This window comes from Hypanus sabinus, chromosome 3 (genome assembly GCF_030144855.1).
Source record: "Hypanus sabinus isolate sHypSab1 chromosome 3, sHypSab1.hap1, whole genome shotgun sequence".
Classification (NCBI taxonomy): domain Eukaryota; kingdom Metazoa; phylum Chordata; class Chondrichthyes; order Myliobatiformes; family Dasyatidae; genus Hypanus; species Hypanus sabinus.
The window spans coordinates 90,024,480-90,040,809 of NC_082708.1; the positions used below are offsets into that span (position 1 = coordinate 90,024,480).

At 36.9% G+C, this 16,330-nt stretch overlaps 1 protein-coding gene across 1 annotated transcript in view; it reads left to right on the forward strand.

The window, feature by feature from the left end:
* The first annotated feature begins 3,573 nt into the window (after positions 1-3,573).
* Positions 3,574-16,330, forward strand: part of tnfsf13b (TNF superfamily member 13b) — a 46,214-nt gene continuing 33,457 nt past the window's right edge. Inside the window, exons 1-2 of the mRNA XM_059963337.1 lie at positions 3,574-4,088; positions 4,193-4,286. Coding sequence (XP_059819320.1) covers positions 3,831-4,088; positions 4,193-4,286 — 352 coding nt within the window. The 5' untranslated portion in view covers positions 3,574-3,830. The remainder of the gene's footprint in view (positions 4,089-4,192; positions 4,287-16,330) is intronic.

Below are 16,330 nucleotides of genomic sequence, written 5' to 3' on the forward strand. Positions count from 1 at the left end.
TCTGCATTAGGCTCAGATCCCACTGCACCTTTCCTCGCCAATCTCCCTTTAAAGCAGTGTTTCCAGCCTGGGGCCACGGACCCCTCACTTAAAGGTGTTTGTCCATGGTTTAAAACAGGTCAAAACCTCCATTGTATTAGCCTTATCCATTGTGTGCCTCTCATAATATTATTAATGCACTCAATTATCTATCAGGTCACTCCTTTGCATCCTCTACTGCAATGAGACTAATCCTTGTCTATCTGCCCTATCTATAGCCCTGCATTCCAGGCAGCATTGTCAAAAATATTTTGTTGCTACCACATCCTAAGTGTGGTAGTCAGTACTGTACATGATACAGGTGTAATCTAACCAGTATTTGTGTGGCGGTCAGAACTGTATGTGATACAGATGCAATCTAAAGAGTATTTGTGTGACAGTCAGAACTGTACGTGATACAGGCACAATCTAACCAGTATTTGTGTGGCTGTAACATAACTTCTTAAATCTTATATTGAATGCCCAGCCAATGAAGGCAAGCATGCTGAATGCTTCATTCATGACCCTCTCCACCTGTGTTTCCATTTTCAGGGAGCTATAAACTTCCACCTCAAGGCATCTCTGTACATCAAAATTCCTGATCTCCCTGCCATTTACTCTATATGTTCTGCCTGTATTTGATATCTCAAAATACATTTCTTCATACTTGTCTCCATCTATCACTTCACACAATTTTCCAGCTAATCTCTTTCTGTCCATCCTTAGGCAGCCTTCTTTACTATCTGCAGCTCCTCCGATATTTGTAACTTTGGCATAATCAGATTATGTCTACTTTCATCCAAGTAATTTATGTATATCACAAGCAACTAAGGTCTCAGCAGCAATCCCTACAGGACACTCCTCCAATAGGAGGAAGAAAGTGCTCTTGACAATTTCCCTCTGCCTTCTGTCATCGTCAATTTTGAATCCAGTTTGGCAACACAACTTGGATCCCTCATGATTTCAACTGAAAAATTTACCCAGACCTTGTCAAAGCCTTGCCAAAGTCTGTATTTACTACGAATACTGCTCCGTTTTCAGTTTTCTTAGTAAAAAAATTGAAAGGTGGGATTCCCCCCACACAAAACCATGCAGACTGTCCCAAATGTGTTCCTGCCTTTCCAAGTATATGTAATTACTCTTCATTAGAATTGTTTTCTGGTAATTTCCTTACCACAATATAAAGATTACTGGCCTGGTGGTTTCCTCGTTTGTTTATACTAACCTTTTTCAGTAAGGGAACAACATTTGCTATATTATGTCAGCTGAAACTATCAATGAAATAATCGACTCCCTTCCTTCCCATAGCATCCTGGAATAGATCACATCTGGTGTTGGGGATTTGCCAGTATCTAACACCTCTTCCTTCCTGATATAAACATATTCTAGGATATCAACACACCTCCCCCATAACTCTCCAGCTTTCACATCTTTCTCCCTGGTGCACTCATCCCCTGGCTTGACGCACAAGATTCCTCCCTTGATCCTTGAGTGCTCCTACCCCTTCCCATGCTAAACTCTTATTTGTAATATGTTTATAAAAGTTACAATTATTCGCCATAATCTGCTTAACAAGGCCGTTTCATCTACCCTTTCACTTCTGGCCTCCTTGCTTTCACTTCACTTCTCTATCCCCTGTAAACTTTAATAAATATGTTGAAATCATTAAATAGCCTAAAGTTAGTGATATCAGGCAAAATGTGAACTATGGCAAAATGTGGAAGTTCCATGATTCAGCCTGTAACTCTGAATGCTGATTCCCATGGTCCCATCCACTGACGGGCCCTGCTTCTTGTGCTCCTTCATTTGCTGGGTGCTGAGTTCTCTCGCTCTCTTCCAAACTGGCAGGAATCGGTAGGAATTTTCATTCCCAAGGTCATTCTCCTGGATCTCTGGATCTTTCCCAATGTCAGCACCTCCTTTCTTGGATATTGGGCCCAAAACTGCTGACAGTACTCCAAATGTGATCTGACCAATACCTATATAGGTTTTGCAATGCAACAATGAAACAAATTATATTTTACTTTTCATTTCATGTTAATACATTCAGCAATTAGTTAGAAGGTATAGGGTAGTGTAGTGGTACAGTACAGGTGACCCAGGTTCAATTTCCGATGCTGTCTGTAAAGAGTTTGTACCTTCTCCCCGTGACCATGTAGGTGCTCCGGTCTCCTCCCACATTCCAAAGGCATACTGGCTGGTAGGATAATTGGTCATTGTAAATTGTCCTGTGATTAGACTAGGATTAAATTGTGGGATTGCTGGATGGCGCAGTTTGAAGGCCGAGAAGTCAATAAATAAATATTTGATAGTTTGATCTGTTTGCCATAGTGGAAAGTGATTCAGTAGTGTACACCTCTCTCAGGAGCATCCAATTACTTTTTGTATCAATTTTCATGCCTTCAGCACCATTATCAAAGGTACACCTATTGTCTAATCCATATTGTATTTGTCATATTGCCTTTGAAAGTACAATGATGAGTCTTGGGATATTGAGTCAGTAAATGTCTGTGTTGGACTGGCTTCTGACAGTAAGGACAGCTTGCCATTCATGGATGCCTTTATCTATGCTACCCTATTCTTTCTGGATGATACAGTCACAGATCTTTGAGGTCCTGATTGTGAATTGGAGCAATCCCAAGAGGACCATATCTGAAAATCCACAGTGATTGCTGTAAATATTGAATAGGTCAGATAACATCTTCTAAAGCATTTGGGAATACTAGAACCCCAGAAGCTTTAGCAAGATTAGCCCTTGGATTCAGAGCAGTAAGAACAAACAAGGAAAGGCAGAGGGTTGCGTCCTGGTGAACGTGTAGCTCAGCAGGATCTCGTACATTGTCACTACTTCCCAGATCCACTGAAATCCCAGAAGGGCCTGACCCTCTCCAACTATCACATTTATAAGAGAAAAGCCACTATACAGAGATTGGCAAATTGAAATATAGCGTAGCATTAAACATCATAATTACTGTTATTAACTGGCTTGTTAGTCGCAGGGTCATCAAAACAAAAGGCAAATCCTATTTTCCATGGCAAGTTATAGTGAGAATGAAGATAGCTCTCACCTCCAATCAATTAACCCAGACAACCTGTTCATACTTTATACCTTCACAGTATGGTCCGTGACCCGGCCCAAGAATCCCCTCATAACAAATGTCTATACCAAATTTTGAACCACAGATCTATTTAGAATGTATAAATAGCCTATCTGACATTAATAAATGGGTGATTAATCCTTAATTAATGTTTCAGAGATCTAAAATCCATTTCAATAGATACCGGTCAAATTTGACCCAGAACAGCCTCAATGTACAAAAGCTTGTAGCACCTGTGCAAAAGAATAACATTTTTAAATATTTTCATTTTTGCGCATTTTGGGTCACTTTAGGCAAAGTAATCAAATTTTGGCTAAAAAATGGCATTTAAGATGTTTTTACTACTGTCAAATGTCAAAACAGGTGAAAGTCAACTCGAACTGTATGTAAAGGTTAAGATCATTCCAAAATGGTCAAGAAAGAAAGGTGTTGCAGGCAATAAATGACACACAAGATTGGCTGGACAAATTGGGGAAGTTATATTTGAAGGGAGGAGTCTTCAAAGGAGGTGGAGTTTGTATTAGGAAGAAAGTATCTTGCAGATCAATCATTGTTTAATTATAGATCGAACTGTGCAGTGGTATAATTGTGTGCAACTGCAGAACTTGAAAACTTTACAGAGAAAGTCAACTTTAAGCAAATGGCAACTATGTGAATAATTGTGAAGTTCGCCAAACTGAACGGATTATTGTGCTGCAGCAGTTGAAAAGTGGGATGAAGATGTTACAACAAAGGGAAGAATACCACACAGAACACAGAAATTTGATTTGCTCTGCCTTCATCCTTACTTCTGCAGTTTTCTTGTTGGCCTACATAACAGCAGTAACTCTATGCCAAGTTTGTGCTCTACAAGCAGAAATATCAGCTCTAAAAGAGGATTTGGGAATGTACAGGTCCCAAGGGGATTACTTACAAGCATTGATGAGGATGAGCCAGGGTGTTTCAACCAACTGGAACACTTCAGTAAATCAGGTACAGCTAATTAAATCCAGAAGAATTGCAATTACTCAAATCAAATCTCTTCTCATCTGTTGTAATACATTGAATATTTTAAAATTAAATGTTTTTCTTTATAGGTTGGTGAATCTCTTGAGAAAAACATACACGACAGGGAGAAATCAACAGAAAGAAAACGAATATTTCGAGGAAGGAGGTCCCTTCTTGAACGAGGTTTGTGTGTGAGCATGTGAGATAAGCCTTGGATTTATTCTGTATACAAAAATTTGCATTTGAGTGAATTGACAATTTATGTGACAGTGTAATCTAAATGTTATGTTTTAGCAGAAGAATTTTTGTTAGACTTTATTTAGAATAAACCACATTATATTGGAATCAGAACCTCACCCACTTCCAGATATTGTCTGTTCCCCATTTTACCCTATCATGTTTTATTTTTTTTAAGTGTTTAAGGAACCTCCAAGTATATATTTAAAATAAACTAGATATTATTACAAGCTTGTGGAATATGAATGATTCAGCTAGTGCAAATAAAATGCATAACATTCCTATTGTCTCCAGAGACCATTGTCCTGATCCAGATATTGCTTATCTGAAACAAATATTCTTACCACTTGCATTACGATGCATTGTCTTGTGCCATGGAAAGTCAACTGGTAATCTGAAATATGATTCAGAGCTTTAAAGTGTTTATGTCCATAAAACTGATTGATTAGTACCTCCCAAGATGGTTCTTACTATGCATTAAGAAAAGTTATGCAGTCGATGTTTGCTGACTTTAATTGGAAAAGATGTTCTTGAACTCAGATAATACTCGGCCAAAAAGAAAATTCTACCAGAGAGTAATAGTCTTGCTTCTGTTTAATTTCAAATAAAGTAGTTCCCCATTGTGAAGTTTAAAATACTTTTCCCTTATCATGACGCAACAAAACCTTGTAAATCCCCCTGTAGTCCATGGTACTTTTCTAACATTCCAATAAAAATACGCAGTGCCTTGTAGAAGTATTCAACCCCCTGCCTCTTGTTCATGTAATTGAGTATTACAACCACAGATTCTGATAAATTTAACAGATAATTTTTATTTGTGAATCACATGTGCCTTTTTTTCACAGTAGAGCACAAAAATCAGGGAAAATTGTAAAGCATGAAAAACTGAACTATCAGTTCAAAAGTATTCATCCCCATTTGCTCAGTGCTTAGTTGAACCACCTCTCACAGCTAATGCAGCCAATAGTCTTTTTGGATGTCCTTATTAGTTTTGCACAATGTGATAAAGCAAGAATTGTCCTCCTCCTCACAAAATTGCTCAATCTGTGCCAGCTTAATTGGGGGTAAAGTTGGACAGCAAACTTGAGCTCTCTGTAGAGATGTTTGATCAGTTTAAGGTCAGAACCCTGACTGGGCCACTCAAAGATATCAATCTTCTTCATTTGAAACTCTATCAGTGTGCTTTGGGCCATTTTCCCACTGAAAGATGAACTCCCTTCCCAGTTTAAGCTTTTTGGCAGAGGTTAGCAGGATTTTAATCCATTTATTCTCTATATTTAGCAGTGTTCATCTTCCCATCTATCCTGATCAGATTTCCAGTTAAATCCTGCTGCTGAAAAGCATCCCCATAGAATGATGCTACCTCCACCATACTTTACAGTAGGGCTGGTGTTACCTGGCTGATGTGCTGTATTAGATTTATGCTGCTTGTGTTGAGGCCAAAATCTAATCTAGTCTCGCCTGTCTACAAGACCTTCTTCCATATCTTTACTGTATCTTCTAAGTTACACTTTGCCATGATCTTCATCTCCAGTTGCAGCCACTGACTTCTGCAGTTCACTCAGAGTGACCATTGGTGTCACAGTAGCCTCGTTTACAAGAGCCATACTGCTCTGGCCACGAGATGTAGAGGGGTGGCCTGACCTAGGCTGAGGTTTCGTATTTTTTCCCACTTTTCGTGACTGCCCTGAGATCTGAGGTATGTTCAGTGCCTTTTCGATGGTCTTGTACCCTTAGCCAGATTTGTGTTTCTCTGTTAGAATTTCCCTGACGTCTTGAATGCTCTTTAGTCTTCATTTTGGTTTGGTCTGTTGAAAATCTACCCTACTGTTGGGCCTTACCTAGTGAGAGGGTATTTATTCTTAAAAGTTCATTGAAAACAGATAATCCAGTTTTCTACATCAACGAATTGGGTGAGTTAGCAAAGTAATATTGCACCTGAGAGAAGTTACCATTGTAATTACAAAAGGCATAAATACTTTTTCAGCCTCACAATTTTGGTTTTTAATTTTTAGTAAATTGTTGACAGGTTTTGGAAGTTTTCTTTTGACTTGACATGCACAACGTTTTGTAGCTTCGCTCAAAAATCCTACTTCAATATATTTTAAATTTATAAGATGTGAAAATAGTTGTAGGGGCTGAATACTTTTTCAAGGCACTGTACATCAAGCTTTTAGAAATTTCCAAACACCTGGAAAGAATAAATGGTTTAATTCCCTTTGTGTTATTAAACTGGTTTAACAGATTCAAACACTTGGATAAAATTTGAATGATGGCTTCATTTTATTCTATTTCATTTTCAGGATTTGGGTATCACTAGCAAGTCCTGTGTTTACTGATGATCCCTAAAAGCCTTTGAGAAAGTGATGGTGATTCTTGAGTCACTGCAGACTATTTGGTGAAATTGTTCCCACAGTAGTGAAGCTGATATTTTTATGACAGGCTATTGTACAGTTTGAACAGAAATCTGAACATGGCTGTATTCCTGTACAGTACTGCCAATCTCTTTCTCAGCAATAGATGCAGCAGATTCAGGGAGTGCTGTTGGACTAGTGTGGGCAATTAACTGGTGACAGGTTGCCGTTACTGTACACTAGTGGTGACGGGAATGAATGTTGATTGATGAGGAGCTGATCATGTCGATTGCTTTGTCCTGGATAATGTAGAGCTTCTTGAGAGCTTTGGTGCTGTATTCATTCAAGCAAGTGGAGAGAACAAGCCTCACTGTTTGTGCCTTGTAGATGGTGGAAAGGAGATGAATCACTTGGAATGACAGGAGATAAAGAACTTGCAACAGGATACCCAGCCTCAGACCTAGTCTTACATTTATGTGGATCAACCAAAGTACAGTGAAAGACACAGCTACCATATGTAGAAATCATATTAGTACATTGAAGTAAAAGTAAACTCTTTAACCCTTTTGCCTTAACTTATACCTGTATGTAACGGTCATACAGAATCAAAACAGACTGCATGGCCATGAACTAGTGTCCACCTTTTATCAAGCACTTGCTCAATGGCCTTCAATGCCTTGACAATTCATAAGCTTTTCTAGATACTTCCTAAAGGAGGTAAGTGAGCCTGCTTCTGCTACTGTCTTTGGCAGTGCATTCCAGGTACGCGCTCTGGTTGAGAAAGGACCCCTCAACTCCCCTCAAAATTTCTTTGCACTTCCCCTAAACTTCTAGGTTTATTCACCTCTGATCAGGGGAAAGACTTCCTGCAGTCTACTCTATGCATTCTCCTTACAGTTTTATATAACCCAATAATGTTTCCCCTTAAGTTCCTTTTCTCCAGGGAGGGCAGACCTAGTTTCTCCAGTCTCTCCTTATAATGTAACTAAGACAACATTCGAGTGGATTCCTCTGGACTTTCTCCAGTGCTATCATAACCTTCCGACTATGTGATGATCAAAACAGCTTTTGTTACTCTAGCTGAGTGCTGCCCAAAGTTTTCTTTCTTTCTTTCTAAATCTTTTTATTAATATTAGTAATATGGACAGAATACAGATGATATATTGATAAAGAAATTACCAACATAGACATTCCATTACATATGAAAAAAAAACATACATAATAGTTACAATATAAATGAGTTTACCAAGACATAAGCCATAAGATATATGTATGGACATAGTAAATCTAAATATTTCATAATGTATAATATAAAAAAAACAGAAAAAAGAAAGAAAAAAAAACAAAAAAAAATTTTATATAATGCAGAACTAGCTATAACTATAACTAGCTAATAACTATAACTAATAAGTAATATAAAAGAAAAAAAAAACAAAAAAGAAGGAAAAAAAAAACGGGCTGTTTATAATATCTCACAAAAATAAGTATTCATCAATGCCGTCACTTCCGGTCCTCTCAAAATACATAAGCTGAAAACTGGGAAATCAAATGAACTTGGCACAGGGTCATATTACATCATATGAAAATGTTGAATAAATGGTCTCCATAACTTTTCAAATTTAATAGAAGTCTCAAAAGTACCACTTCTAATTTTTTCTAAATTTAAACATAACATAGTTTGAGAGAACCAATTAAATACAGTGGGAGGATCAATTTCTTTCCAATTCAACAATATAGATCTTCTAGCCATCAGAGTTAGAAATGCAATCATTCGACGGGCTGAAGAAGATAAATGCAGTGAATCTAACATTGGTAAACCAAAAATTGCGGTAATAGGATGAGGTTGTAAATCAGTATTCAAAACCGCAGAAATAATATCAAAAATATCTTTCCAATATTTCTCCAAAAATGAACACGACCAAAACATGTGAGTTAAAGACGCAATTTCAGAATGACATCTATCACAAATAGGACTTATATGAGAGTAAAAATGAGCTAATTTATCCTTGGACATATGGGCCCTATGTATGACCTTAAATTGTATTAATGAATGTTTGGCACATAACGATGATGTATTAACTAATTGAAGAATTCTATCCCAATTCTCACTAGAAATACTAAAACTAAGCTCTCTTTCCCAATCCTGTTTAGTCTTATAAAGAGGCTCTGAACGTATCTTCATAATTATATTATAAAGTTTTGAAATAAGCCCTTTTTGAAAAGGGTCTAATTCAAATAAACTCTCCAAAGTATCTGAAGGCACAAAATTTGGAAACGTAGAGAGTACAGAACTTAAAAAATGTCTAATCTGTAAATATCTAAAAAAATGAAATCTCGGCAAGTTATATTTGTTGGATAATTGTTCAAAAGACATGAAACAATTATCTAAAAATAAATCAGAAAATCTTAGTAATCCCTTAGTTTTCCAAGCTGAATAAGCTTGATCTATAATGGAAGGGTGAAAAAAACAATTAGATACAATAGGACTATTTAAAACGAATTGAGTCAACCCAAAAAATCTCCGAAATTGAAACCATATACGCAATGTATGTTTTAACTATCGGGTTGTCAATTCGTTTCGGCAATTTAGAAAGAGCAAAAGGGAGAGAAGTCCCTAAAATAGAACCCAAAGCATAAGCTGATACCGATTTAGTTTCTAAACTCACCCAACAAGGGCCAAAAGATCCACCCCCATCTTTCAACCAACATAACAAATATCTAATATTAACTGCCCAATAGTAAAATCTGAAATTAGGTAATGCTAACCCGCCTTCCTTTTTTGTCTTCTGTAAATATGTTTTACCTAACCTGGGATTTTTATACTGCCATATATATGAAGAAATTTTAGAGTCAACATTAGTAAAAAAAGATTTTGGGATAAAAATTGGTATCGCTTGAAAAATATATAAAAACTTAGGTAAAATAACCATCTTAATAGCATTAATCCTACCTATTAGGGATAGAGACAAAGGTGACCACTTAGTAAACAAACCTTTAATCTGATCAATTAAGGGTAAAAAATTAAATCTAAACAAATCTTTATGGTTTTTTGTGATTTTGATCCCTAAATAAGTAAAAGAGTCATTAACTAATTTAAAGGGTAAATTTCCATAAATTGGGACCCGTTTATTCAATGGAAACAATTCACTTTTATTAAGATTTAACTTATACCCAGAAAACTCACTAAATTGAGCCAATAATGATAAAACTGCTGGAATGGATTTCTCCGGGTTAGAAATGAATAATAATAAATCATCTGCATACAAAGATAACTTATGAATATCTGTCCCACGATTAATACCCAAAATATCCTGTGATTGTCTGATGGCAATTGCCAAAGGTTCTAAGGCAATGTTAAATAGTAATGGACTAAGAGGACATCCCTGTCTAGTGCCCCGAAATAGGCGAAAAAAGGGAGATCTTTGATTATTGGTAACCACTGAGGCTACTGGAGTATGATAAATCAATTTAATCCATGATATAAATATCGGACTAAAATTAAACTTCTCCAACACATTAAATAAGTAAGGCCATTCAACTCTGTCAAATGCTTTCTCCGCATCTAATGAAATCATGCATTCTGAAGTATCATGTGAGGGAGTATAAACAATATTCAACAATCTCCTAATGTTAAAAAAAGAATAACGATTTTTAATAAAGCCAGTTTGATCATCTGAAATAATTTTGGGTAATACCTTCTCCAATCTAGATGCCAGTAACTTAGAAAAAATCTTGGAGTCTACATTCAATAAAGATATAGGTCTATAAGAAGCACAATTAGTAGGGTCTTTATCTTTCTTCAATATTAGAGAAATGGAAGCTCTATAAAAAGATTGTGGCAAATTCCCTAATCTAATGGCCTCCTCAAAAACCTTACCTAACCAAGGGGAAAGAGTAGCAGAAAAAAATTTAAAAAATTCAACTTTATAACCATCTGGACCCGGTGCTTTCCCAGAATTCATTGAGGAAATAGCCCCCTTAATTTCTACATCCATAATAGGAGTATCCAATATCAAAAGATCATCAGATGATAACTTTGGAAAATTTAATTTTCCAAGAAAATCAGACATGGTATTATAATCTTGAGGAAATTCAGATTGATACAGGGAGGTATAGAAATCTTGAAATGCCTTATTTATCTCATCATGATTAACTGTCAGATTCCCATTCTGCTGACCAATCTTAGTGACTTGACGTTTAACCAGAGCATTCTTCAATTGACTAGCTAACAGTTTACCAGATTTATCACTATGTATATAAAAATCAGATTTAGTTTTCATTAATTGATTTTCAATCGAGGATGTAAGTAATAAACTATGTTCCATTTGAAGTTCAACCCTTTGTTTGTAAAGCTCCTTACTAGGAGCAATCGAATATTTCTTATCAATCTCTTTAATTTTATCAACCAATAAAAGAGTTTCCATCTTGATACATTTCCTCAAACCAGCAGAATAAGAAATAATCTGTCCACGTATATAAGCTTTAAAAGTGTCCCAAAGTGTTCCGCAGGAAATATCATCTGTAGAATTAGTTGAGAAGAAGAAGTCGATCTGCTCCTCCATAAATTTTATAAAGTCAGAGTCTTGCAACAAGGTAGAGTCAAATCGCCATTGTCTAGCATTAGAAGCTGTATCCGTAAATTTCATAGAAAGTAATAACGGAGCATGATCAGAGATAGCTATAATATCATAGTTACACCCGATTACCAATGGAATAAAACAAGAGTCTACAAAAAAATAATCAATTCTTGAATAAGAGTGATAAACATGTGAGAAAAAAGAAAACTCTTTGTCTTTAGGATACCGGAATCTCCAAATATCAAAAACTCCATTGTCAGTCAAAAAAGAGTTAATACAAGTGGCCGACTTATTAGGTAAAGTCTGAATAGATAAAGATTTATCCATCAGAGGATTTAAACAACAATTAAAGTCACCACCCATTATTAACTTATATTCGTTTAGATTGGGTAAAGAAGTAAATAAAGACTTAAAAAAGTCAGGACAATCCACATTTGGAGCATAAACATTAACCAAAGCAACCTTTTTATTACAAAGTAAACCCGTAATTAACAAAAATCTGCCATTCGGATCCGAAAAAATATCATGTTGAACAAATGAAATAGAGGAGTCAATAAAAATTGAAACTCCTTTTACTTTAGCATTCGAATTTGCGTGAAACTGTTGACCCCGCCAAAATCTAAAAAAACAAAATTTGTCCTCCCTCCTCACATGAGTTTCTTGTACAAAAATGATATGAGCATTAAGTCTTTGGAATACTTTGAAAATCTTCTTTCGTTTAATTGGATGATTTAAACCATTAGTATTCCAAGACACAAAATTAATGGTCTGAGCCATAATTCTAAAATCAACCCTTTGGTATAGAAAGGGTTAACCAACTTATAAACTCATGCACCCGGAAGAGGAACAAAAGTAGTGAGAAAACCCGGAAGTGACGACAACACAGACATATTTGAAGTTCAAAAACAGCCCGAATAAAAAAACTAACACAAACTGGTACAAAAAAAATAGAGTTAGAAAACAGACCATCCCCCCACCCCCCGAGAAAAAGAGAAAAAGCCAAAATATGACTTAAAAAGAGAAAAAGTAAGACTAATCCTACCCCCATGTCAGCTGAAGAACACTCCATATAAAAAGGATATATATAAAAGAATCACCCCAACTTTAAAAATAAAATCGCTATAATAAAAACCATATTTCTAAGTATAGTTAGTTGTAAAAAGAATAAAAATATAATCACTAAAAAACAATTATAACTCGGGCTCTGGCCCAGACAAAACAAAAAATATTTAAGCTAAGATAAGCGATGCATTGTACGGAAGAAACGCGAAAAATATAAACATAATGCCATCTTAAGCAAAACCAAAAATCTTTTCCAAAAAAACACCATCTTAATCAAGGAAAAATTTACCTTCAAAGAATTAAAAATATACCTTCAAAGGAACAAAATTAATAGACAAGTATGTAGTTAAATGATTAAAGTGTATAAGGCAAAACAATTAACATGACGCAAACACACTTTAACTTGAGTATAAAGTGTAGGATGAACCTACACCAATAACCAGATTTTAATTCTGGTTTAAGAGATCGAGAACCATCTTACACGATCAAAATCATTCATTTATTAAAGACTAGTGTCTGTAGCAGTAGGGAAGTTCTCCTCCAGATATTTTCTCGCTTCTGAAGTTGAAATGAAAACCTGTCGTGGAGCATTCGACGGAGAAATTCGAAGCTTTGCAGGGTATAGAAGCGCAGGTTTCAGATTTTTCTCATAACATTCAGCCATCAACGGTTTAAAAAGAAGCCTTCTTTTTAAAAGATCTGAACTAAAATCTTCGATCAGGCGGAAGCAAAAATCTTTGATTTTAATCATTCCTACCCGACGAGCTGCTCTTATAACTTGTTCTTTGTCATGTACATAATGGAACCGGACAATTACCACCGAAGGTTTGTCTGTAACACTCGGTGATCGACGCCGAATTCTATGTGCCCGATCCAATAAAGGGGGGTTATTCGGGAAAATCATCGGAAACGCTTCTTTTAAAAGTTGAGCAAAATATTTCGAAGGGTCATCTTTTTCTATGCCGTCTGGAAGACCAAGTATACGTAAGTTCTGTCTTCTGGACCGATTCTCAAAATCGTCACTCTTGGCTTTAAGGGCTTCCATCAGCTTAATGGTCAAAATTAAATCCTGTTGCAGTTTTCCAATAGTCAAATCTCGCTTCCGAGCTTCTTCTTGCAGAGACGCAATAAGAGCTGTTTAATTACTGAATCCGTCTTAACCATGTACTCTTGAAAAGCCTTTATATCCTCTTTAAAAAATTGTTTTAGTTCAGCAAATTTTTCATCCAAAACCTCCATAAACAATTCAAAAGTTAATTGTGTTTGTTGTGTTGGAGCCTACTTTTTTCCGTTACCGTTCGGATTACGTCCGGGATCCCGTCCCTTAGACCTGAGAGACATTTCTGTTTGCATATCTTCAAAAGTTCACAACAAACTCTTGGCAGTAAATCCAAAAAAAAGAATAAAGAAACTTTCGATATAGGTAAAAATAAGCTGAATAAGGGTGATCAAAGGTTAAAAAAAGTAAAGGTTATGGAGCGAATCCAAAACGGTACTCACTCCATGAGCGTCTCCAGCTGACTCCCCAAAGTTTTATAAAGTTAGAACATAACCTTCTGTACTCAGAGATGTAATGAAGACCTCCTTCTGAATCACATTATGTACTTGCATTCCCACTTTTCGGGATCTATGATCTTGCACCACAAGGTCTCACTTTTCTTCAATACTCTAATCATTAGTATTCCCAAAATGTATCTTGTTACACTTATCCAGATTCAAATTTTCTCAGCCCATTTCACCAAAACATTGATAGCACTCTGTAGCCCCACTACCTTCCACATTGTTAACAGCTACACCAATCTGAGTGTCAACTATAAACTTACTGATCATGTCACCTATATCTACCTCCAAACGATTAATGCATGTTTCAAACAATAAGTGCCCCTGCACTGATCCCGTGGAATGTCAGTAGGTGCAGGTATCCAATCACAACTCTCCACCATTATTTTCTGTCTGTTATTGCCAAGCCAACTTTGGATCCAATTTGCCAAATTGCTCTGGATCTTGTGAATTCTAACTTTTGGACCAGTTTCTCTGTGGATCTTGTCAAAAGCCTTACTGCAGTCCACTTAACCACATCCACAGCACCACTCTCATTAGCACATTCTATTACCTCAACAAACTAAATCAAATTGTTCAAATGCTCTTGACAAAACCATGTTGGAAACCCTGCCATTCCAATTAGTTATTAATTCTGTCCCTTAGAATTTACCCTCCAGTTATCTGCAACCTCACTTGTGGTCAGTGAGGGTGTAACAATCTCGGCAAGAACCCCAGCAATCTTTTCCATTTTCTCCCACAGAGGCTGAAGATAAGTGTAATCCACATTTAATCTTGCAAAAACATCAAGTACCTCTTCTTTATGGATGGAGATTTAAGTAGTTTTCCCTTCAATGAGTTATCCAATTACAAAGGCATTTTCATTTATGAATGCCAATGAAGTGCATTAATTTAGAACCTCACCAGTGCCTTCTGACTACACACACTAATTTTCTCTGTCCTTTCTTTATGGGTCCTGTTCTTTCTTGATCAGTCTCACTGTGTTTCCAAAATGCTTTTGGGTTTGTGGTAATTCCACCTGCCAGTGACATTTCATGATATCTCTTGGTCTTCCTAATTTCCTTTTTTATGTGTATCCCTACATTTTTTTACTCCTGATGGGCATCCCTGGTCCTTAGTACTCTGTACATAATATTTTGCCTCTTTTTCCCTCTTTATCCAACCTTTGACATGCTTTGACAACTCCCTGTATTTGGTATCCTGGGCATCAACATCTTCAAGGATCTATATGGGCCCAACATATTGATGTAATCGTGAAGAAGGTACAACAATGGCTGTAATTCATTAGAAGTCTGAGGAAGTTTAGTATGTCACTAAAGACTAACACATTTCTTCCGATGTACCATAGAGAGCATTCTGAGTGGTTGCATCACTGCCTGGTTTCCAATGCACAGGATCAAAACCGACTGTAGGGGTTGTCAATTCAGACAGCTGCATTAAGGGCTCAAGCCTCTCTTAATTGAAGACATCTTCAAAAGGAGATGCTTCAAGAATGCAATATTCATCATTATGGCCCCTCACCATCCAAGACAGTAGAGTGGGAAGGTTATTGGAAGGTATTCTAAGAGACAAGATATGAGCATTTGGATAGACAGGCATTGATTAGGGATGGTCAGCATGGCTTTGTTTGTAGTAGATCATGTCTGACTAATCTTACAAATTTTTTTAAGGATGTTACTAGGCAAATTGATTGAAGGCAAGACAGTGGATAATATCTACATATCTCTCTTATCTACATAGTACGAGAGGACATGACTTAAGGATTGCAGGGCGCCCATTCAGAACAGAGATGTGAAAAAAAAAATTTAGCCAGAGGATGGTGAATCTATGGAACTTGTTGCCACAGCCGGCAGTGGAGGCCAAGTCATTGGGTGTATTTAAGGCAGAGATTGATAGGTATCTGAGTAGTCAGGGCATCAAAGGTTATGGTGAGAAGGTGGGGGAATGGGACTAAAGGGGAGATTGGATCAGCTCATGATGAAGTGGCAGAGCAGACTTGATGGGCCGAATTGCCAACTTCTGCTCCTTTGTCTTATGGTCTTATGAACTTCAGCAAGGCATTTAACAAGGTTCTGCATGGGAGGTTGGTCAAGAAGGTTCAGTCGCTCGGCATTCAAGAAGTGGTAATAAACTGATTTAGATATTGGCTAAGCAGGAGAAGCCAGAGAGTGGTAGCTGACTGGAGGCCTGTAACTAGTGGAGTGCCACAGGAATTGGTGCTGGGTCCATTGTTGTTTATCATCTATATCAATGATCTGGATCAGCAACTTTGCAAATGATACCAAGATTGGGGTGTAGTGGACAGCAGGATCTGAACCAGCTGGAAAATTGGGCTGAAAAATGGCAGATGGCATTTGCTGCAGACAAGTGTGAGGTGTTGCATTTAGGGAGGACCAGCCAGGGTAGGTCTTTCACAGTGAGTGGTAGCGCACTGAAG